At 43.6% G+C, this 25,453-nt stretch overlaps 1 protein-coding gene across 2 annotated transcripts in view; it reads right to left on the bottom strand.

Moving 5' to 3' along the window:
• Window positions 1–6,624: 6,624 nt before the first annotated feature.
• The window catches only part of Cdc37 (cell division cycle protein 37), a 33,935-nt gene continuing 15,106 nt past the window's right edge, over window positions 6,625–25,453 (bottom strand). The window contains exons 7-11 of one of the 2 annotated variants that reach the window (XM_075871313.1): window positions 21,987–22,102; window positions 19,631–19,775; window positions 16,232–16,300; window positions 13,789–14,028; window positions 6,625–7,171 (exon numbers count right to left, since the gene is read on the bottom strand). In XM_075871313.1, coding sequence (XP_075727428.1) covers window positions 13,834–14,028; window positions 16,232–16,300; window positions 19,631–19,775; window positions 21,987–22,102 — 525 coding nt within the window. In that variant the 3' untranslated portion in view covers window positions 6,625–7,171; window positions 13,789–13,833. The remainder of the gene's footprint in view (window positions 7,172–13,788; window positions 14,029–16,231; window positions 16,301–19,630; window positions 19,776–21,986; window positions 22,103–25,453) is intronic. The other variant, XM_037416423.2, reaches the window with a different exon arrangement.

Raw genomic sequence — 25,453 nt, 5'->3', positions numbered from 1 at the left:
TTTCATGTCATTTAAATTCTTCGTGATTTTGAGAAGAAATCGCGAGACTATAGCCTTTGAAAATTTTCGATTTTTGAAGTTTGCGTTGAATGCTTATAAATAATTTAGGGCCCTTTTGAGACAAAATGACGACTTTATAGCCTTCGTAGAGCTTCTATATTTCGATTTTTTGACGTTTTGACGCGTTTTAGATAATTTACATTCGGCAAGATTTCTTTAAAAAATGGCAAGACTATAGCCTTTAGAAATTTTCAAATTTTCGAGGTTTCGTCAAATGCTTATAAATCATTTTAGGGCCCTTTTGAGACATAATGACGACATTATAGCCTTCGGAGAACTTCTATCTTTCGCTTTTTCGACGTTCTGTCACGTTTTAAGTCATTTAAATTCTTCTTGATTTTGAGAAAAAATCGCAAGACGCCTTTGGAAATTTTTGATTTTTCAAGGTTGCGTCGAATGATGATAAATGATTTTTAGGGCCCTTCTGAGACAAAATGACGACATTAAAGCCTTCGGACAACTTTTATACTTCAATTTTGTTACTTTTTGACGCGTTTTAAATCATTTTTATTCGGCATGATTTTGAGAAAAAATGGAAAAACTGTACCCTTTGGAAATTTTCGATTTTTCAAGGTTGCATCGAATGCTGATAATTCATTATAGGGCTCTTTTGAGACAAAATGACTACTTTATAGCATTCGGAGAGCTATCTTTCTATTTTATGACACTTCGGCGCGTTTTAAGTCATTCATATCCAGTATGATTTTGAGAAAAATGGCCTTTGGAAACTTTCGATTTTTGGTGGTTGCGTCTAATGATGATAAATCATATTAAGGGCCGTTTTGAGAGAAAATGACGATTTCAGAAGCTCCGGAAAACTTGTATCTGTCTTTACGGACGCCATAAAACATTGTGTGCCCCGAGGCAGGGACACAAAAACTGCGACTGCGTAATGTACAGACCTACTTTTAGTCGATATTGTCGAACCGTGGCTGTAGCCGAGTGGTAAAGTGCTTGTTTCACAATCGGATGGGCAGTGGTTAAAATCCCGATGCCGGCCTGATTGCGAAAAAGTTTTCTTTAAAGGGTTTTATTTCTGATGTTTGGCCGCATACACGAAATTGACCCAGATTATTTGTCACTGAAGTTCACTGAACTCTCACTCTCTTTTTTCAGCACTATTTGTGCAAGGATTTAAACCAGCGACCAGTTGATTGAGAGCCTACCACCTTACAGACTAGGCTATTCTGTCACGGCTTGATAAGACGGTGTAAAAGTTGTGTACATTATACAGGCCATTCTTCAATATTAAATGGTGAATTTATGTCTCCGAGCCTTGGCGCACGCAGTTTGAGAAAAAATCGAAAGCCTAATTTTAATGGCGTGCTCATGTCTCAAAAGTGTTCCCAGAGCTTTTAAAACTTTATTTTCTGAAGTTTAGTGGCACAATATTGATGAAATAAACATAGATTATTTGTCATTGAAGTTCCCACCACAGGGGTAGCATAATGGTATGAGTGTCTGCTTCAAATGTGGGGGGTGCCGGGTTCAATTGCGTTCCGGCGCCTTCGCAGAGTATAGGCTCACAATTACTCCGAAATTAAATTGTTTCAAATTCGACACAACCTGGTAAAATTTAAAAAAAAAATGAAACTTTGCAATGGCTTATAGGCTTCCTTCCCATTTTGCCTCACAAAGACCCCGACATTGAAATATTCTGTCTGTCTGTCTGTCTGTCTGTCTGTCTGTCTGTCTGTCTATCTATCTATCTATCTATCTATCCATCCACTTCGGTCAGGGTGTTTCACCCCCTTAACTTGGGGTGAAACAGAATTAGTATGGGAGGGTAAGACAGTGTGACAAATTGTACACGCTGGTCAACAATTGAATAACGTCACAATCCCCTCCCGTACGTCCTCATCAAACACTTCGCCAGAGGCGGGCATGTGCAGCTGGTATGCGGGTATGTGTCACGGGTGGTAGAAACTTCCCAAGAATAACGAGAACACACATGCACAATTTTAACCTGCGAGCGCTAAGAAAAACCTTACGTGGGCAGCGCCGACCCGACGAATGCAAAAGATTAATGTTAGGGTCCCAGCAGGAATTGAACCCAAGCATTCGGCGTGTAAATCAAGCACTCTACCACAATGCCACGCAAAGCTTCTGAAGTGCTTTTCAAACACACCCAAATGTTCGTGAAACATCAGTTGCGGTTGCAGCGCTGGCTGTCTGACTTTATAAAGCTTACACATGTCCTCTTTTCATACAGCCGTCACGTCAGTTCAACGTGGATTGCAGCTGGAGTTGATTTACGTAGCAGCGCTTTATATCAGCTTATCGCTTCTGGTGTTGCTAATACTCGCGTTCTTGTAGGTATCGTTACACAAGTGCAAACTGGTTATACAAACATGTGCTACTTTTCCAACATATGTCATTGAGTGCAACATTTATACATATATTTAGCATAATTTCATGACCAGTTGCTAAACAGCAAAATTACAACGCAGTCACCTTCCCTCCGCATGCTTTGCAAGACGTCGATTCCAAGGTGCATGGGACCTACCGGATATTTTTGTCTCACAATTACCCCAAACTTCTATTCTTCGAAATTGAATACAACCTGCAAATATCAAAAAATAGAACCTTAGCAAAGGCTGTAGGCTTTCCGTTTTGTCTCACAAAGACACCGAAATAGGATTCTTCAAAACTAAGCCTGTAAGAATAAAAAAAAAGAAGCCTTGAAAAGGTTATAGGCTTTCTATATTGTCTCACAATGACTTGAAAACTCAATCATTCAAAATCTGGTGCAACCAGCAAATAGTGAAAACTGGAAGGTTTGCAAAGTTTCCCAATGATTCTCATTTTGTACCACAATGACCCCAAAATTTAATTATTCAAAATTCGACACAACTTTAAAATATGGAAAATGGAAGCTTTGCAAAGGCTTTCCATTTTGTCTCACAATGACCACTAAATCGAATTGTTAAAAATTTGACACAACCTAGAAATATTTAAAAATAGAAGCTTTCCTGAAGCTATAGGCCTCCCATTTGCCTCACAAGGACCTCGAAATTGAAACGTTCAAAATTCGACAAAACCTAGAAAAAATTGAGAAATCGAAGCTTTGCTAGCTTCTTACTTTGTCTCACAATGGCCCGAAAACTGAATTATTGAAAATTTCACGCAACCAAAAATTATCGAAAAATCGAATCTTTGCGAAGGCTGTAGGCTTCCCATTTTGTCTCACAATGACCCCAAAATTGAATTCTTCAAAACTCGACACAACTTTGAAATATCGAAAAATAGAAGCTTTGCAAAGGCTTTCCGTTTTGTCTCACAACGACCTCAAAACTCAATTAGTATTCAATGTCTGATGCATCCGAAAAATAGTGAACCATAGAAGCTTTGCAATGCTTCCCATTTTGCATCACAATGACCCCAAAATATAATTATTATATATTGGACACAACCTCGACATACCAAAAAATAGAACCTTTGCAAAAGTCATGGGCGTTTCATTTTGTCTCACAATTGCCCCAAATCTGAATTACTCAAAACCCTATGCATTTATGAAAAATCAAGAGTCGACAAAACCTGAAAAAATCAAGAAGCGTTGCGAAGCGTGTAGACTTCCCAATTTTTCTCGCAATGGTCCCAACCAGCAGCAATAAAAGTAACCTCCAAAGACACCCTCCGAATTTCAAGAAAAATTAACACAGAAGAGATGGAGCCCCAGTTGTGCATTTTTGAATTTGTCTTCGCGCTACTTTGAGACAATTAAAAATTGACACGCTACGCAGATATAGAGTGGAGATCGTACCTTAGAAAACACTACCTCCACTTGTCTTGTGGCTTTTAGCTCATGCTTATGGAAGGGCGCTAAAGAGGATGACTTTTTCCATATTAATTATCCTTTCACTGTACCAAAAACTCATGCCATAAGAAGATGCATAGTAAGCAAGAAAGCAGACAATACAGGTGGCAACAGCGCCTTGACATTTGTGCACTGCTTGCTATGATGTCATAGCTTTTGAAAGTGCCCCACTAGGGCCTGCAAAATTTTCGATTTTACCAAATGAAGGAAGACGTTCGTTGTGAAGGCCAAAAATTTGATGTGCCAAGTTTCATTAAATATTTGTAAGCGGACATGGCCGAAGCTTGAAAAAAATACTTCGAAGTCCACGATGTCGCGTCAGTATTCCTGTGCGAAACTTGAAACTCGGGCCTTTCTTTTTTTTTGTACGATGCAACTCGTGAAAAACCGTGAAATGAACAGCAGGAGAGTTTCAAGGAATAGTAGACCACTTTAACTTTATTCACTGCCTCACTTTAGTGTCCCTTTATATTATCACGTCGTTGTTGATTAATATAGTCACCGATAGCTTTTGGAAACAAATGGTTTGTGCAAGCTAGTGAGGTCTATTTTGCGCTAGCTCTTTTGAGCTTGCCTACGTATTTCCCTCTGGCCTGAAGAATACATAACTGCCACAAAGCTAAAGGCACTTCGCTTTTGTGCAGGAAGAATTTGATGACGCATAGTCATTCACAGACACGAGGCTGTCTGCTTATGAACAAGACAGACACTCACTCTACACAAGAGCGCACGGACGCGACAGATAGTACAATAACAAAGCGAAAGTAATACATGTGTACAAAGGGTCGAGAAGTTGAAGAGAGTTTCACTATTCGGGGAGAAAAAGTCACGGACGCCGCAGACTCAAGGGCGTGTGACGATGGCATAAGCGGGTGCGCAGTCAAGAAGCGATGATGACTGTAGACGCGGAGGTAGATGCCAAACCCGGTGAAGGTCATTCATTGGCCAGACGTCCTTTCAGCGTTTGCCAGATGATGCTTGCTCACAGTGGTGGAGTCAGAGGAGGGCCTTGAATCGCACGTCTTTGTGACGACCCCAAGACGTCGATGCCGGATATTAGCTCGACGTGGTGCCAAATGGGAGCCTCAATGACCTTCAGCCACGAAATCGGCTGGCCGCTACTCCAATGCCCACGCCACTGTCTTTCCTCGGCCACCTCTGCCCTGCCACTGCTTTTTTTTCCCCCTGTTTTTGGAGCCCCCGTTGATGGCTCTCATTGGTCGAGTCGCTCTTGCGCCACGTGCAGCGGGTGCCAATTGTCTCTTCGTCTTCTAATCACAAGCACCTCTCCGCCCGCACACATCATAACAACCTAATCACCTTGAGCATCCGTGACCTCATTTGCATCGATTCTTTCTCCCGCATAACGTGATGTAAGAAACATTCAAGTTTCAAGACCTTTGCTTTATTCAAATGAACATTCAACAATGTATTTCACAGTCACTGAGATGTTACATTAATTCAATAGTTCATTGTTGTTTAACGAACTATGCACCACAAAAAGCTCTAAACAGTGTTTTTCTCATATTCTCACAAGGCCCACAACTTGCACCCTTACATGGGCTGCGGGAAAAACTGGCTAGTTAACCGGACAAATTCTTTTAGGATGACATCTTATGTCTTTTGCAATCGCTGCGAGTCCACCCACTGTGCCCTTTCCCAATGCTAGTGTAAGTTAAATTTATTTTGTACACTGCCACCTTTGTCTGTAATGGATCTTGAGCCAAGCTCAGCCTGCTACACATCCATCACCTTAATAATCTTTCTTCACAAGCTAGACAATGCTGAAATGCACAATCCAGATTATTATGACATGCCAGTTCATTGAATAACTATCTGCTTAGAAACAAATGGTGGCTTCTGAAAAGACACAGAATTTGATATTTTAAAAACTGCATACTGAGCCACAAAAAATTTGCTTATTTGAAGCTCGCACACAAATGTTAACTCGGAAAGTTTCATCAATGAACTTCAAAGTAGTCTTAAAGTGCTGTGATCCCCCTTAACCATAGTCTAATTTATAGCATCATTAAAGCCTGCCACGATGGTTTAATGGTTATGGTGCTCAGCTGCTGTCACGAAGGTGATGGGATCGACTCTCGGCCGTGGCGGCCATATTTTGAGGGAGGTGGATGTTAGAGCCTTGTGTATTTATATTTATACTCGGCGGCAACTTTTCTTGGCACTGGAGTGAAGGCTACAGAGCCAAATCGCGGGCATTTTACCCCCAGTGAATGCAGTTCCACAACAGCGCCCGTATTTTCACCGTGAAATGTAGAAGTTCCTCCTTTATTTTTTACGTGGAGCTATTTGAGACAGGACGCAGCTCCCACCATTACGATAGTCATAATTACTTCAATTATTTCGATGTGACTTCGCATTTCTGAACGCGCGAGAAAGTGCCGCCTTGTTACGTGCACCTCAAACGCCTAGCGGCGTCTGCATCTACATGAAACTGTGATGGTGTGCCTCCGTCACTTTTTATAGCGTTACCAGACGCGCGCCAAAACGAACTACTTCGCGTAGTGCTACAGGTGCACAAGCTCCGCCTCCGTAGCTTTCTCTTCAGTGCTAAGAAAAGTTGTCGCTGAGTATAGGTGCACATTAAAGAAACCGAGACGGCCAAAATTTCCAGTGCTCTCCACTACAGCTTCTTTTATTATATCATGGTTTTGGGATATTAAAACCCAGTTTTTATTATTATATAGGATATTTACAAAAAAATAAAACAGAAAAGACAAACAAACTTTCTCTCAAGGCAAACATCAGAAGATGTTTGTGATGCAACTCTTTTATTTCAGCACAAAAATTTTTTTTTACATAAAACATTTACAACGCTCGACAGTTTCGATTCTTGTTTTAACTTGCAGTGGCGATTTGCATTTGTGGACCACCCACTAGGAAGCACAAGAAACAGTTCGGCGTAGAAGTGCATACGTTTTTCCAGCAAGATTCTTTTGCGTGCGAAAATGAACAGTGTGTCTCCAACTTCTCACGGCTACTACAACTCAAGCGTGGTCTTTCTGTTAGCTTATTTTTTTTTCCATACGCGGAATCACCTAAGGGTTAAAACGACGTTTCTACTAGGAAAGTGCAGAGAAGAAAAATAAGAGTAACGCTCTCCGTTATGTACACTGCAAAAGCGCAACGAAAAAAGAAATACTAAAGCACATAAACGAACTGCAAATCTGTGTCCTTGTTATTGAAGGTATTTCGTCGGACACGGCGCAAGAATGCCCCCAGGCATGTGAATTTTTCTTTTTTCTCTTTCCTTGCACTCCTTTGCTTGTTTACCTACAGAGAAAAAAAGAGAAAGAGTAATATATAAATTTTAGTTTTTTTCATTCACACAGTAGCCACAGTTAGTTTATACAGTAATACTTCGTTAACTCGAACTTGCACACCGGAAAAGCGCATAAAAATATCGGCGAAGTTGAAATTTTTCCGGGAACCGAACTTTTTTCTATACGTCCTATGTATTTGTTGCCCTTTTATCTTAAACTGGCTCTTCGCAGAGTGAGGGTACTGGAGCTGCCAAGGAGGGGGAACAAGAAACCCAAACCGTAAGACCTGCAGTGATTCTTTATGTTTGTAAGGTCTCCTCCAACCTAGAAAAGGTAGCAGACTGGTATGAGGTCATAATCACTCTGACTACGTCCACTGCAGGACAAAGGCCTCGCCCATGTTCCGTCAATCAACCCGGTCCTGTGCTTGCTGCAGCCACTTTACACCTGCAAACTTCTTAATCTCATCTGCCCACCTAACTTTCTGTCTCCCTCTAACCCGCTTGCCTTCTCTGGGAGTCTAGTCAGTTACCCTTAATGACCAGTGATTATCCTGTCTACGCGCCTGTCTACATGCCCGGCCCATGTCCATTTCCTATTCTTGATTTCAACTATGATATCCTTAACCCCAGTTTGTTCCCTGATCCACTCTGCTCTCATCTTGTCTCTTGACTACCATTTTTCTTTCCATCGCTCGCTGCGTCATCCTCAATTTAAACTGAACCCTTTTTGTAAATATCCAGGTTTCTGCCCCGTAACCAAGTACCTGCAAGATGCAGCTGTTACATAGCTTCCTCTTGAGGGATAGTGGCAATCTATTTGTCATAATTTGAGTGTGCTTGCCAAATGTGGTTCGCCCCATTCTTATTCTTCTAGTTACTTCAATCTCATGATTGGGCTTCACGGTTATTACCTGTCCTATGTAGACATAGTCTTTTGCAACTTAAGGTGCATTATTATTAACTATCTTGAAGCACTGTTCTCTTCTCAGGTTGTTGTACACTTACTTTCGTTTTCTGCAGATCAATTTTAAGACCTACCATCCTGCTCTCCTTGCCTAACTCGGTAATCATGAGTTGCAATTTGCCCCCGAGTTACTCAGCAATCCAATGTAATCAGCGAACCGCAGGTTACTAGGGTACTCTCCATTAACTCTTATTCCGAACTCTACCCATTCTAGGCTTCTGAACACCTCCTGTAAGCACGCAGTAAATAGCATTGGAGATATTTTATCCCCCTGCTTTACACCTTTCTTGATCGGTATTCTGTTGCTTTCATTATGGAGCGCTATGGTGGCAGTTAATTCCCTGAAGATTTCTTCCAGGATGTCTACATATGCTTCGTCGATGCCCCAATTTCGCAGTGTCTGCATGACTGCGGATATTTCTACTGAATCTAACGCCTTCTCGTAATCTATGAAGGCTATGTATAGTGGTTGGCTGTATTCTGAGCATTTCTGTATTAGCTGATTGATTGATTGATAGTATCCGGGTTGTTCCTTTGGTTGATTGAATTTTAATATTATGTTGATCCTGTCAGAAATTACCTTCGTAAATAGCTTGTATACGACGGAGAGCAAGCTGATCAGCCTGTAATTATTCAAGTCCCTGTCATCTCTTTTTTTATGTATTAAGATGATGTTAGCACTCTTCCAAGATTCTGGTACTCTTCCAGTCAGGAAACACTTCGTAAATAGGGTATGGGGTACCTGTTACCTTTTCCGCACTAGTAAAACTGGCTCAGCCGTGCCCGAAAACTGCTCGGGAGGAGGTGAGCCATCAGGGATGCGGCGAGAAACATGGCACAACATAAGGAAAATGTGCCACAGGCGTGGTTTATGAGATTCCTCTTTTTTGTGGCAACTCGTACATTGTAACCACGAATCAAATTTAATGAAGGATGGCTATGACATTTGCCTATGCACTGCAAAGCCTGCTGGTATCTACCATGTTTTGAAGAGTTTAAGAATATACATAGAAGTAGGTATAAAACTGGACGTGAGTTGACGGAAGCCTATTACATTAAAAAGAAAGGAGAAAGGTGTATCAGCAACACATCGGTGACGTTGTGTGCATATCCGAGAAGAGATGGTTTGACAGCTGGATAGCGTAAGGCTGTGTAAAGACTGCGCAAGTCTGTATGTTGTTACTTAAGTCTGGGTTTGCGCTCGGTCTACTTTAGTTGGAAGTGCCGCTTGTCCTTGTCGTTGTGTGTTCCTTTGCTCTGTGTTTGTGATACTTGCGGCCAAAGTATGTCATTAAGCAAGTACGAACTAGGCCAACAATCAGTCGAGTTTCTAACAGCAAACATGACGTCTGTGGTGCAGCCAATGGATCAAGGTATCATCAAAGTTGCCAGAAAAATCCACCGCAAGTGCCTGCTCTACATAATTTAGTTGTCGTATGAAAATGGCAAAGGCCACAGAACTGACCTGCTGGGAACAGAGCATCTTCACAAGAATGTCTCGCAGAGTGTTTGCGCAGCGGCTTTGAGCACGCTGAGTTTTCATGTGCCACCAGCCTGCCAGAAGTGGAAACAGATGACTTCACAGAGTGTGAGGAACTTTGTCACGAGGTCATCAAGCTTACAGATGACAATGCAGCCGAAAGTGACAACTTTTCCCCGAGTACTTGCTGTGCGAGCAGGACATGCATATGACCAAAGAAATGAAGCACGCCAAGATCGTTCAACCGCCCGCCATACCTCAACCGACGACATACCTTCTCGAAAAGTGCCTACATCTGCTCAAATAAAGAAATTCGCTGAACCTGGTTCAAAATAAGGTGCAGTGCAGTGGTAGGGTAGATTGGCTTAAGTGATGTGTCAAGCAGATGGCAAGTGCCTTCTTAGACCAGAGTACGACTGCAAAGCAGATGAGCATTAGACAGTTTTTCTCTGCTAAATAAAATGGCAGTGCCGCGATATCCAGTGGGTTAACGTCTCTAGCATTCCCCCCCCCCCCCCCCACCTACTTTTAAACCTTCACAAGAAGAAAGATTAGAAACTGCTGCTGAAGAGCCGATAAGTAGTACCTAGTTTCCTGAAAAGTGCCCGATTTTCCCGGCGATTTGCGCAAATTTGTTTACCTCGAACATCCCCTTACCTCAAAATTTTCGTTTGTTCCTACAATTTCCATGCTAACGTGGTATTACTGTACTTGCATGCAAAAAGTCAGATCTAGGTATGGCCGAATAGAAAACTTGAGAGATTTGAACTGAATATTAATCAAATGCAGTAGACTCTCGCTAAAGAGAACCAGAAGGGACCAGGAAAATGTGTTTCATTTAAACGGAGTTCCAATTGCTGAGAGATGAACACGGGCGGAGAATCTAAGTATGAAGCCAATCGTGCTGCAGGCAGTTGTCCCATTTAAGCAGTAATTCCCTCCGAGATATTTTCATTTACGGAGTCTATTGTTTAAATAGCTTAAATCCCATCTTTACAGTAGACTCATCACACAAAATCCCTTTAAATGGAACTCCTGCTTGCTGTGTACACTCGACTAAGGGCTGTGCTAGTGTAAGGGCCACTTCCCCCAACTTGGCAGTCCACATTTCGAAAAAATAATAATAAAAATTAAAATCTTGTCCCCAAACCGCGTCGTTGTCACGTCTCCCATATGGGCATTTTCCGGGAGCTACCGGATGGCAATAGCTGTCCTGCGACTTTGTTACGTGGCGTTATCTACGAGCTTAGACACACAGCACTTTCTGAGAGATTGACCCTTGACTGACCATTGACCCTTGAGCTGAGACCAAGCAACGATACCAATGAAGACATCTAAGAATGTCAGCAGCTAGATGCCAGAAAGCCCACCAGATAGCTCTCCATTGCACGATTAAATTTTCCATGCGTAAATTGAAAATTTAACAAAAATTTTACTTCCTTAAAAGGGCCAAACCCCTTCCAAATCGCAGAAAGAAAGGGTGGCCCTTACACGAATGTATATGATAAATAGAACGAGTGCTTCTGATGAGATTGCTTCCTTTGTACATGTACAAATCAGGGTTGCCAGGTTTGGCTACACTGCACCGATTTGGCTATTTTTGTGGGGGGGTCTGTGGCGGCATAAAAATCGTCTTGGCAACTTGGATCCTTTTTGGCTACCTTCATGTCCCCCCGATTTAAGCGAAGTTATCGATACCTCGTAACGTCGCAGCGGTGCTGCTCGAGTGATGGCGCCAAACATGGCAGCCAAAGCATGCTTCCCGCTCCCAAAATCGAATTAGACACTTCGCTTATGCAGATAAAAAACTTTAATGAAGAGGACGGTGCAGCAGCCCAAGCAGGCACACGGGTCAGTGATGGCCATGAGAACATAAGTATATTAAAATACACTCAAACCTCGATATAATGTAATGGGATAAAACAAAATAATGGACATAATGAAGTAAATGAAATTCCCCTTGAAGCCTCCATTGAGAACCATGCATTTTAAACGTCGTTGTAACGAAGTAAAATTGACCGGTAAGTGGATATAACAAACTGGTCTATCAAATAGTCTATCCAAAAAAAAACCAACCACGTTAAGTATTAGTTTTCTGTGGAGTTTGGCGCTTGTTCGGCGCGACTCTTGAAAACTTCAGTGCCGACCTTACAGCCACGCACCGCACGCCGAGAGAGCCGTCTTCCTCACACAGCCAGCCAGGAGTATTGAGGAAGCGCTCAGCGGGTCACATCACCGAGAAGCGGTGCTGCGGTGCAAAGCGATTTCCCTCTCCCGACGGCAATGACCGAGTCTCTGCTGCTACCATGGCTGCTACCCTCTGTATCAAGAAAGGAGGACTCTTTGCGACAGCTTTCTTTTTTTTCCTCTCTCTTTGCGTGCGGCCTTGAAAGGGGAAGGGTCTCTACGTGCAGAGACAGAAAAGGGAGAAGCGTCGCATAGGCGCGACGCAGATCGGCATTTGAGAGAGAGCAAACAATCCGTCACACTCTTTTCTTTCCTTTTCTTGTTTTCCTTCGTCGTGCACAGCGTTGAGAGGTGCCGCTGCGGGATTGGGCATGGTGCGGACAGCATTTTCGGAGCTCTGTATGTTCAAATGAACCGTCCCAAGCGCTTGCACGCTCAAATTAGAAGGCGTTTTCGCCCGTTGAAATACACATAGCTTTGACGAGACCTCAGCGCGAGTTGGAATTAACCAGAAGTTCGAATTAATAAGATTTGACTGCGTTTGTTTTCCGTGGCATGTGTAGTCGCGTAGTGGTACATCAGGCTGTGAGGCGGTTTCTTTCTTTGCATGCTTATACGTGTGCGCCTATATGAGCATACATTGCCACAAACTGTTATAATCTATATAACGAAATAATTGTGGCTGCCCTTCAACTTCGTTATAACGAGGTTTAAGTGTACTAAAAATTTATAAACTGCCACTAAAGGAGGCTTCACACATGCAAAAGGCATTGCGATATGTGGCTGTGACTCGGCGGGAACTATTGCGTGGTGCCTCGTTTTGTAGGCCACCCACTACTGAACGCAGTTTCAAACTACAGTCGGAAGTAGACAGCAACCGAAAGCACTTCGCACCCAGAACGACCTGCACTCGCCGACATTGGCGATTGGATATCCCACCATTCGTGTGACCACTGAATACGAGAGGCAAAGGCCGCAACACAAGCGAAACACAAGCGCAACACAAGTAGTTGTTAGTGAGCACTAGTGCAGGCACCTTTACCTCTTGTATCCTTGTTTTTCAGCGCTATCTTTAAAATGTTGTGCACTCTTGACCATAAATTATTCCAGGACATCTGATGAACTAGCTGTATGATTTCTTACGCTGTGCACGGACTGCGATTCTGGATTCGTCATCACGGGAGAAACTATTGCGAAAGAGGCAATAATCTACGCTTCAATGTCAGCAGCTGTGATTTTGAGGGCGTTAAATCATGCCGTAGGCCTTTCTGTTGTTGTAGCAACTTCTAGTTCTTTCGAAGAAAAACGTGCGAGAGCGCGCATAGTCATTCGTTCAATGGTGCCAACATGTGTCCTCATGCACGAAACAACTGCTAAAGTCAGCAGTTTTTGCTAGAACCTCAGCAGTTAAGGGTTATAAGTGTTAGCGCTGCAAATATTTACACATGTTTGCCGAAAGGCCTTTGCATTTAGTCACTTACATAAAAATGTGGAAGTGGTTTTCACAAATTCTGCCTAGTTTTGGCTACGTTTACTGCCCTTGGCTCAGGATGGCTACATTTCGGCTAGTTTTTTTATTTTTCCCAATTATTAGGCTCTTTTTTGTCTTTTCAACCTGACAGCCCTGCTTGTATTTGGTACCCTTGTTCATCTCTCAGTAAATTGAACTCCTGTTAAATAGAACATATTTTCCTGGCCCCTTCAGGTTCAATTCAATGAGACTACTGGATAAAAAAAAAAGAGAATTTTCCCAAGACCCAACTTACTTGCCTAATATTTCAAAGAAGCAAATGTAATGTCCAAGTTATAAGTGGTAAAATATGTGATCTTGCCTAATATTTCAAAGAAGCAAATGTAATGTCCAAGTTATAAGTGGTAAAATATGTGATGTTTATTGGTATGGGAGTATCCCCACTGATCGTGTTCTCTATACACCTCTCAACTGGGACCTCACAATGTGAAGCAAGCCGCGGGAGTTTTTCACACCGACTCACCCCGTTCGACGCAGGCCGTCGTAGCTGTGACCGTCGCTCTTTCGTTCACTCGGCGCCCGACGCCTCCGAAGACGCTTCTTGCCCTTCCTGCGGAGCCACCTCCGCGTTCTTGGCGTCGGGCACCCAGAGGCCGGAGTCGACACAGCGTTTCATGTGGTACCTGGCCTCTTCCTCGGGCATGGTTGCGATGACTTCCTTCAACATGTCCAGGTCGCGAGACTCGAAGCACTTCTGCAGCGACTGCACAACAAAGTACACTCAAACCTTATTATAACAAATTTGTATCTTGCAAAAAGTTAAGTTCGTTATATCTAAAAATTCGTCACAAAGGATTTTCCTAACACTGCATCTATTGCAACACTATTTTTCATTTACTTTGTTATAACCGATGTTTCGTTATATCCGTGTTCATTATATTGGGGTTGGACTGTATGTAGCTAGTGCAATCAAAGACGCAAGCAATGAATGCTTTGGAAGGATGCGCATTTGGGTGACAGGGTGATCAGTCATCTCGTCAAAAACAGCGGGGAATTTTCAATGAGGACAAAACAAAGAGAAAAAGTCTAAGAAGAGCACTGACTTGAAACTGAACATTTACTAAGAAAAGTAACATTTACACTTGGAAATTGCTTTCAAGTGCTCATGCACATTTATGGTCACACGTCTAGAACACTCACATATTCTGAGTGAACAGTTACACTCACACCTCATTATACCAAAGTTTCACCTTACTCTAAAATAAGTTTGTTATCGTTAAACCTGGATATAACAAAATTGAGAAATTCCCAGAAAAATTCATTATAAATCGGATTTCATTACATGCAGGTTCAGTACAAAATTCAAGGGGAAAAAATGCAGGAATTAAACAATAGGGGAACTCAAGGCAGAGCTAACCAAAACACTTATTTAGTGATAAAAAACTGTGTTGCTATCGCGAGAGCAAATATATGAACACTGTCGGCGAGTTTTCGCTGTCGCCACCATGTTCCGCAATAAGTCCAAACTGATAAGAACTGCCGTAAAATGCTCAAACAGAAAGAAAACAACCCGCCTTGAACGAGCATAAAGAAACGTGGGGGGGGGGGGGGGGGGGGTTCGAGTAGCAACGGTCAACTTTGATTTCAAGGGCATTGGCGCGTGCTATCTCGGCAAGTATCAGCTTTGCACTTTCAATGTGAAGGGACTGTGCGAAAAGAGCACTTTTTCATGAAGTGCCTGTGTTTTCTTACACCAACGCTTTGAAGGACTTCCGCTAAATGATCCAAAAGACTTGGCTACCAGCCTTCTTATAACATTACAATTTGTTGCTATCGCATTCATTGCAAGGCTTGCACAGGCCGTCATGTTGTTGTCACAGGTAATCGGCCAATCACGAAAGCTACGATCCCTAATCTGACATCCCCTCTGTAAGGACGACACAATGGTCTGCATTAAAAAAAAACAGGGGCTACACCATGCGCACGCACTGAAACCATGCACGCACGCACGGCGTCTAAAACAAAGCGCGAACGACACCGATACCGCGGATAAGTATTTGGTAAAGCGCCCTCCATATGCAGGGCGGCTCCACATATGTGACACTAACTAAAAGTGTGGCACTGCCAAGGCAAATGTAGTTTTTTTTTTTTTTTTTTTGGAGGGTACATCTCCGCATGCGCCTGCGGCGGCAAGAACGACGGCAACGCCGGCTCGTGGGTAGCAGGCTCGGCCATAACGAGCGCTCGTTCTTGCCCGGGAGTCGTCGGGGCCACGAGCTCGCCGTACATGCCACTGGCGCTTCGTCGGCAGCGGCGCAACCACGGAAGAGGCACGCTCATGCCAAAATGACAAAATCTGGGGCAAAATTTCTAGATTGCCCGCGGCGGACATCCGCTATATCAAGAATGTCTCCCGCTGTTACTTCGTTACATAGCGGTCACAAATACATGTGCTCTTATAGAGCAAGTGCCGAAAATAGAAAAACTTTGTTATGTTGGGAAATTTGTTATATGGAGGTTTGGTAGAAGCAGGTTCTCAACTCATCACAAAATTAGTTATAAAGGTTTATTTCTAACAATGTATCCACTGCAAGACTAGCTTTTATTTCAGGCTTTATAATCAATATTTGGTTATATCTGGGTTCGTTGTGTTGAGGTTTGAATGTATATTTGCATGCGAATAAAAATTATGAGTATCACTTTTTGTTAAGGAGCTTATGTATAGCGGTGAAGTGATTATGAATGGCAAAAGTACACAGCAACATGAAGTTAAAAACAAGAGAATTGTAATGAAACAGGTACAATTGATAAAAAAAAATTAATGTATCTTGTCCTCTCTCTGACCCTCTTGAACACAGCTAGCAGAGACAAGGTGTGTACAGGTGTGTACGAAGCATTTCAAAGGTTCCGACATTCATCGCGAAGCATGAACATTGTGGAGGACAAGAAAGGCCAACACAACTCACCTCTGGTAGAGACTCGAACACCTCGACTGGGTCCAGGCCGCCAGGTCCTAGCCTCTCCTGCCGTTCTTCCTGCGAGTTTGGTTTTCCTTTATTCAACAGACGTAGGTGCACACACAAGTTTTCAATACACATTACACTGCGTGTACAGCACAATCTTTTTAAACGAAATCAAAAGCAGTTGAGGAAAAACGCGTTCCATTTAACACTTTTCGTTTACTGAGAAAGATGTACAGGGCTAAAGTAATCGCGTCACATGGGTGAGTCGAACGCAGCCGCCCATTCTTTCCAGGCCAGCACTGCACTGACAGAGCACGTCCTGAAGTTTCGACGGGATGGGAACTAGTGCTTTATTGAATACTGTGTTGCACAGCAACTTACACAGCTGTATTTAAGGGGGGAGTCCACCATGGAAGGGCAACTTCTTTGAATGTTGAGATATTCTAATAAAATTTTCAGGGTAGGCTAAAAATAAAGCCGTTTGAATAACCACAAAATTTCATGCTTTCAGTTAATTGAAACAAAATTCAATTTTTTGCTTGGCCCTCTATTCTTTCCATGTATTTAAAAGCCTCTACATTCAAACTTCATCATTCAGTGAATTCATACTTTTTGCAGGTCGATACCCAAAAATATCAGCTGCTTTCACACTACTATTTAAAAATTTGTGGGCTTATACAATCCTAACAATCTAAAAATGAAAAATAAGCACCTGAGGCCTTCAAGAAAAAAAGGCTTTGCAAACAAATGCTTGAAACAAAGCACACGCATTGTAAACCGTGATGCTTTTCAACCGGTGCAGGGAGCTTTGTGCTGAAGGCACATACCTATAGCAATGAAGCAGTTGGCAATTCACGATTTTTTTTTTAAAGTTCGATCAACAGTAAATGGCCACTAAACTTGTGGAGTTTACACCTCTGCTTTCTGTTCACAGCATGCAGTTAGGGCTTAAAAACACCCAAAAATTTTTAAACGTGATAAAATGAATGCCTAATCATAATTTGTGGTGTCACCTCACCCAGAGTCATCTATCTGAGTCATTTAATTTCTGATAATTCAAACTTCTTGATAATTCAAAATTCAGAGGTCTCTTCGAGTTTGAATTAACGAGAGCCAACTGTATTCCCACCTGACTAGAAACTATAGACCCATTCCATGTTTGTGAACACAGGTAGGCCGATGTCGACATTATGGATAAAATTATAGCGAAGTCCGCGCGTAACTTCCGCCATAAGTGCTGAGGGCTGCAATGTGCGCCAACAAAACGACGTTGTGAGACGCCATAAGCGTTGTGAAAGCCATAAGCGCTGAGAGCTGCTATGTGCGCCAACAAACAAAACTAAGTTGTGAGACGCGACTCGCATCCCACCGTGACGCAGCTCATCGGCATACCGTTTTTTTTCCCCCCTCATTTCTTCACTGAGAACACCACATGCACCATTGAAAACCCAGCAGAAACTGCAGTAGGCAAAGCGTCTTTTGCCTACCAAGACAGCGGCACTACATTTACGTGACGCAATTTGGGTGGAATTTGTCTATACAGAGCGAACAAAAACTAGAAATCACTCCAGGGAAATACTATAATGCATGCGGCGCACGGTGCGCCAGCCAACTAAATAACTTGATGCAAATCAGTGGGAGGTCGCGTGTTGGAGTAAAAACAACAGCCTTCCACTATCCATCTGCCGATATATGGTGCCAGGACAGTGAATGGAGGTACAGGACAGAGAGAAACGTGAACAACACGGCGTGCGGTTTTCATCACGCTCCGACCTTGGCGACAATAAAAAGCTGCTAGATGAGTTCTTGGTCATGTCACGGATAATAATAGTGGATTTTTATCACCATCAGGGCTACAACCACTTGAAAATAAGTGCGAAACTGCGTAGAATGTAGATGCAGCATGTTTGTGTTTCTTTCCATCCCCAGTGTGGACTTGTTGCAGTCGAACTCAGATACAGTGCAGTCCACTTATAACGATACCACATATAACGATATATCGGTTATAACGATGGGTCGACTTAACAGTCTCATTTTATGCATTGGGGCTATGGGGGAAAAAACCATATATAACGATATGTTATCCACCGCATATCGGATACAACGATGAAAAGTTTGCCGTGGACGGCATGTTTCATTCAGATTAATCGTAACATTTAGATTGATAAGTTCCTCTGAAACGAACTATGCCGAGACAAGACGAAAAGTTAGCGTAGGCGAGTACGTATCTGCCGCCACTGCAGCACAGCGCCGGCAGCGCGTCCCGGCCGTTCAAGAAGCCGAGGAGAGCATCACGAGTTGGTGCGACGCGCTACAGATGGCGCCAGCTGTGTCACGTTTTGCGCCTCGCCGCGCGTCGACCGCGGAGAGGCTGAGAGAATTTAAAAAAAATGCGAAAAGCAAAGCGCCGCGCTCTGCGGCTCCCCGCCTTCTACAACGGCAAGCCGGCAAGCTACTCGTAGCTTGCCGAACGAAAGCGGGAAAGAGAAAGAAAATAAAAAAAGCGAAAAGCAAAGCGGCGCGGCGGCATCGGGGCGGGGCCTCGTTGGCATTCCGGCTGTGTACCTCTGGCTGTGATTTCTTCCTCCCACTGCTCCCACCCCGCCGTCGGTCAGTCTCTCTTCCTCAGCGAACCCGTGATGCGTTCTTCGGAGTAAGAAATAAAGTCTTGTTTTTGACATCCTACTATCTACAATATTTATTAAGTGGTGAAAATAGCGAAATGAAGCCTGGAGCTACAAAAGGTACGTCCGGCGACGATTTTTAGGCGGCAGTCCAGATATAACGATCACCGGTTATAACGATCATATCTTTAGGTTTTCTCGACATCGTTATAAGTGGACTGCACTGTATAACAAATCATTCTGCATTTCAAGATTGCGAAGTCCTCCTGAATATATTTTTATATATAACATGTATTGTGTATCGAAATACCTCTGTATAGAAATTTCTTCTTGATCCTCTTCAGATTTGATCGATTTGGGTTCGACAGCACAGTAGCATACCTTTATATAGACACCGACGCAGGAAACAACTGGTTGAAAGGGACACCACTGTGGTGAACATATGATCAGAAAATGAGAAAGCGGTACCCAGCTTATAAAAAAACACCTCTCATAAGGGACAAGAAATACTCCCAGGTGAGCATCTCTTATAAAGTGGTTCAATTGAGTTCAAAAACCGCTTTTCTGTGTCTTGCACGCACCTAGCCATGTCTCGAATCGGTTTGGCGATAGAGCTGATGCTGAGGGATCCCTCGGCTTCCACTAGTGAAGCTACTTACACCGGTTCGGTGATCTCGTGACGCACTTCAGACATGCACCCATAAATGAGCTATCACACTGCCTCATTGAAAAGAGTGCCATGACGGCGTGCATGCTAATGATGGAATGTCTCACTCACTTCTTCACACTCACTGACACTCACTTCTTCAATCTCCTTGACTGCTTCTTCCAGCTTCTCGCGTGCCCTCAGCTGGACCCGTTCTTTGAATCCCTTCAGCTCGTCCTCGAATGCGTCCTTGTACACCTGGTCAGCCATCTGAATGCTATTGGTCAAGAAACAACCGATTGATTGACTGGAAGTCAGCACTTCAGATGCCTTTTCGCAGCATCCGTTTGGAACTTGTCAACGCTGAACATAGTCATGGTTCCAAGTCCATCTCTCATTGTAAATTGAGAAGAAATTCAAGAGCAAAAGAGGAAAAACGCTTGTCTTTGGTTGCACTCCTATGCCGGACAGAACCTCGGACTGTGTACACTGACAGCTTTGAAGACACTGTTGAGACAGAGTTGCCTCAACGTTGAAACACGACTGCATGAAATCTGCAAGACGCGACACCATCTCGCGAAGACACGAGAAAGCTAAAGATTTCTAGTAAAATCACAATGCTTCTGACATTATTTTGTGTTAAAATGTGCGAAATCTATAACGCTACTTCGATTAGTTCCTTAACAAATCCTGAAGATGTCTTCGTTCCATCTGGCATATTACTCGGACCATTTTTAGTCACCTTTCCTACCACCATCTAACTCAAACGTCATAACGAAGTTCTTGCACAAAAATAAGTTCATTATAGGCTTGTGCGAATATTCGAACTAGTAGTAGAGTATTCGAATTCGCTTCTATTCGAATTTAAATTAGCGAATATTTCGGAGTATTCGACATGAACGAATAGGTGTATACTAAACCGCATGTAACCACCTGTAAAGGTGGTTTCACTGCAGTACAGAGGTGATAAGCTGTGAAAGCACCTATTCAAGAGAAATTTCCTTTGCCGCGAAGCCCCACTTCAAATTTAAAGGGGCCCTGCAACACTTTTAGAGCATGGTCAGCAAACGCTGCCGATCTGTAGTCGAGGCTACCGACAACACGCGAGCTAAATATTATAACGCAGCACGCCCGACCTGGAATTCACAATAAATTCTCAAAGTCAGATAAAAACTGCTCTCTTAGTAAATGACACCACAATGTCAAAAATTGCTCGTCACAGCCATTGTACCAGCCATTGGCTGATTTGAGCATGGGGCGCTCGACCGATACTGGGGCAGCTGCGGGCGGCCGCGACATGTCCACGCGTATATGCGCGATTGCACTGAAAACCTGCATATCCAAAGAAAAAAAAATAGAGAGAAACAGTGCTCAAGCTCACGACACGCACGTGATGTATTTTCTTTCTCTATGCCATCTCTCCCGGCTTTGCTTCAAGCGCTTCCGTCAAGACGAGAAGAGAGAACGCGATTGCAGCATGTGGCAAATTTTCGCGACCCCGCTCATAGTGGACAGATTCTAAAAATTCATAAGGCAATAGGCTTCTTTAGTAAATCCACTTCTTGAAAAACTGTTGCAGGGTCCCTTCAAACGAACATATTATCCTCAAAACGACTGATAACTTTTTAAGCTTAGAAGCTTGTTTTGCCAGCTTATACACTCAAGCTGTAATGAATAATGTTACGTATTTTACAGGTTATCACTTGCATCCAACTGGAAGTCAAATCCTGCTAGTTCTCAAAGTTGTTTGGACTTTCTTTGAAATGAAAAAAAAAATAACAAAAGCTTAGAGGATTTGTTTAAAAAAAATATTGTGCAGGTTAGTTAGGTCACAATAAATGTGGCCATTTTTTTATACGTCATATATTCAATTCGAGTTCGATTCGAAATTATTTGACTAAAATCGCTATTCGCTTCGAACCTAAAATTCACTATTCACACAGGCCTAGTTCATTCTATCCGAACATTCATTATAAAGGTGTATTCATAATACTATCTATTGCAAGACTGTTTCTCACTTACTTGTTCACCCATATCTTGTAATATCATTTACCAATATCTTGTCATATCCAGGTTCGTTATATTAGGTTTCAGTGTAGTTTGGACAACAAGGTAGCCGAAATCATACAAGGCTCCGATGCTGTCTCGGTAATGTTCTCCATTCTACCAGCCATGTAACAAATGCAGTGGAAAATAAGCCTGCTACTGTCCACCTATCTGTCTACTGTGCCATCCACAGTGAGCATCGGAACACAACCACCGTCCCGTGCTCCTCCCGCAACATCACTGTCAAAAGTTGAATGGTAATCATTAAAATCGCACGGGAATAACAAACCTCGACACTGTTCGATTAAATACAATCGCCTGGCGTTCTCCGACATTTACGTTAACATGTCGCATCATGGCATTGCGTGCCTGCCGGAAAACGGCTGGCTGCTGCCAGCACTCAAACCCCGAACCTCAAGTTTATAGTGTGCCTCGGACTCACCGCGTGAAAAACGAAGAAATACAGGATCGTGGGTCCACCTCGAGCTGCTTGCCCAGCTCCAGGACGTACTGGATGCAGATACACTGGTGGGCGACGTGGCACATAAGGTCGTGTTTCTGCGTCATAAGGTCGTGAAGCACTGAGAGCCGGCGCGTGTCTCTAGCGATACCACACCAGTCGGCAACAAGTTAACAACAAATCTAATCTGCAGCGCACAGCTGTCGCTGTCTCACGCAGCAAAAAGAACTGCAATACATGGCTAAAACAATTATGGTGTCGTTACCTTCGCTATTTCACCCCATTCTGCAAATGAATATTAAGTCACAGAATGAAAAGATGTGATCAAATAATTAACCTCAAATCCCAAGCATGTGCCCTCCACCCCCCTGCTATCATGAAAGACAATTCCACAATATTAGGTAGGGGGGACGGGGCACTGCTAGGTCACAGACCAAATTCAAGACGGCAGTGAATGAGCTGAGAATGAAGAGTGCACACTCTTGCTTCTAATGAAATGCTTTCTTGAATTTGCATGCATTCACTGTTTTTCATACGTCCTCGTTGGGCGAATTAAGCCAGCAAATGAAGCAGTGAAAATAGTAGATGGGGAGAATAGGCCGCATATTTGAAATTTCCAGGAAAAGGGAAGGGAGTGCTTGCTCCGGATCATACGGCAGGCAATTTTCTTCAGTGCAACTTCGCAAGAGATTAAAAGGCCAGTAAACAGGCTCAGACTTTTTTTTTTGTACACCCCTCTCACAAGCTCGCCAATTTGCTCAGTAGACCTCGGTGATCACATTTTCCGAATATTACATCGCTATGCACCGTGCTGACCCTCCATTCCAACCACTGAGGCGGCGATTTGTGGCAGCACGTCGTTGACTACGACATGGGAGAGCGGGTGGGACATCTGTTGCGATGGTTTCATTTTGACCGATGATGATGCCGACACCGTGGAACCGTGCACGGATTAGGGCATTGTGAATAAATTACGCGGCAAAAGCGTTTTTGGGGGAATCGCACAGCGAGAACAGCAAAACTTTGCAGCCAGTGCCTTATGTAGCTTATGCCATGGGCCTCGGCAAAGAGCACGCTGTTGTTTGAAATAAACGAAACACGTGCATAACGGACATTTTCTGGCAAAAAATTTTGCGTTTCCACTCGCAACTTTTTTAAAAGCTGGGTTTCATTTAGTACGACCTTTGAGACACAGCGAACAAATGCCGCGTCAGGCTCAGGTTCGTTATAAGCGGGCTCGACTGTACTGCCAGAACGAATGCCTCCAAGATAAAGAGGCATCTCACTACTTTACTGCTACAGGGACGGATGCTCCTCACAGTGCGCTTGCTCCCCGCGCCACTACGACACGCACGGGTAAACCCTGATCGGTCCTTGGCTGCGCTCCCATGGCGCATCGCTGACGTCAAGCCGCACTGCCGAAGTGGGAGGAGCCACGACGACGAGCTACCCCTTCCACTCCCTATGGCGGAGAAGGGTGGCGAGGCCGCTCAAAAATTTGAAACCAGCTGAGACGAATGTTCTAATCACTGTGAATTCCTTAATATAGCACGTGTTTGCAATATTCTAGCGGCAGCACATTCACATAGCTCGATATGTTCATATTTCCCTTCATTGCAATTGTTGTACCTCGGGGTTGTTTACAGGCCCTGTGAGAAACCTGGAGACTAATCCTTGACTCGGGTGTCTCATAGTAGCACTTTCACGCTGGCATTTGTGCGCCATGGCGTATTTCTCTAGTTAACTTTTGTGTTTTGCCATGCGGCTGAAGCCGATTCCAGATACCACGTGGAAATAAATGCATGATTGAGATCTGCTCTGCCAGCTGCTGCTACAGTCTCTGCTACGCACAATGTTCACACAAACGGCATCGACTAATTCTCTAGAGCTATCCTGACGGAGGTTTCGCCTTTGTGCCAAGTTATGCTTCAATGTCATATGCACCCAATGGAAATGTGAACTTGAACCTAAACCCAATATTTCTACTTTTTTTTACAAGAATTATTATGAATATACAGTCAGACCTCGTTATATCCAACCTCAGACTAACAATGTTTTCAGATTAGCAAGTTTTTCGAAAGCCCCCCTCCGAATGTCCATCGGTCTAATGTAAAAATATTTCACTACTATGAACTTCAGAATACAGAATATTTCAGGATATTGTAACGAATTTTATCCCCTTTGTATCTCCACAACACTTCAAAATAACAAATACCCATCTTAAAAAGCTACTCGTGGCTGTTGAAATAATGGCCAGCTCCGAAGTTGCCACTATCATCATCATCAGAGCACACGCATATTTTTATGTGTGTCCACCCAACTCAAATGTGCGATAGTCCCATCGCCATCATCTGCTACTTGCTTTTCACACGTTTTCGAGTCAGGCTTCGCCAGTTGCCCTTGTTTTGATCGGGCAGTTTTACAACAGTACCTGCGCGCTTGTCACACAGCTGTTTTTTAGCCTTTTGGTTTGTGATCGAACACTCAAGCTGAACCACAGAAGCAGCATGAAAAGAATGCTACAGCAGTGAAAAATAGGACGCGAGTGACCGATGGGACGAAGCCCCCAATGATTACCCGGGCATGCTTGGCTCGAACACTACGAACAGTGCGACGACAACTCGTACATGCGAACTCAGCCGACGACTGATCAGATCCACACCTGTAGTCGTGATAAGAAAACGGCGAAGAGAGCGAAGACGACGTTGAATAAGCGCACGCGAACCAACGTGAAGAATCGGTGTTTAATGTCGAGGCTTCGCAGTGCGTAGGAAAGATGCACACGCTTACGAGTTTGTCGTTCAGCAATCGAGTTGCCCACATTAGGGTAGGTCGCGTTCTTCAAATAAACGTGCACTGGTTTTGTAATATCTCGTGTTTGTTTTTTCACTATAGCGTGGTCGCGAATGTACCGTATTTACTCGCGTAATCCTCGCACTCGCATAATTCTCCCCCCCCCCCCACATCGCCCCCCAAAAAATACGATTTTTTTTTCCTCGAGTAATTATCGCACCCCCGAAAACTGCCGCAATAAAGTCGTCTGCTCGTTCCAACCATTGATGATGATAGCGCGCACCATCTGGCGCCATCTCTTAAGCATCAAGCGTACTATTGCACGGAGATCCGATCCAAGCCAAGCCAAGCCGAAGTAGCCAGTGCGCATTGCGGCGTGTTTGTGTGTTGTGTCGGTAATCTTGGCACATTATGGGGCGATACTGCAGCCACATGACTGCTTAAAGTTGCAAGTGATAGCTCATGCGCTAAACAACGGCCACAGGGCCGCCGGTAGGCCCTTCGGAGCCTACGAGTTTTGTGTTAGCTACTGGTGACGGCAGCTGAAAGCCACCAAGACTTGTTAGGCCTGCCGTGTGCCTAAAACTGGGATTGATGGTAAACTTTATTTCTTCAGAAGAGAACTGCGGACGATTCTGTTAAATAGCCATCAGCCC

This window comes from Rhipicephalus microplus, chromosome 8, assembly GCF_043290135.1.
Source record: "Rhipicephalus microplus isolate Deutch F79 chromosome 8, USDA_Rmic, whole genome shotgun sequence".
Classification (NCBI taxonomy): Eukaryota; Metazoa; Arthropoda; class Arachnida; order Ixodida; family Ixodidae; genus Rhipicephalus; species Rhipicephalus microplus.
This window is presented reverse-complemented; position numbering and strand designations above follow the sequence as displayed.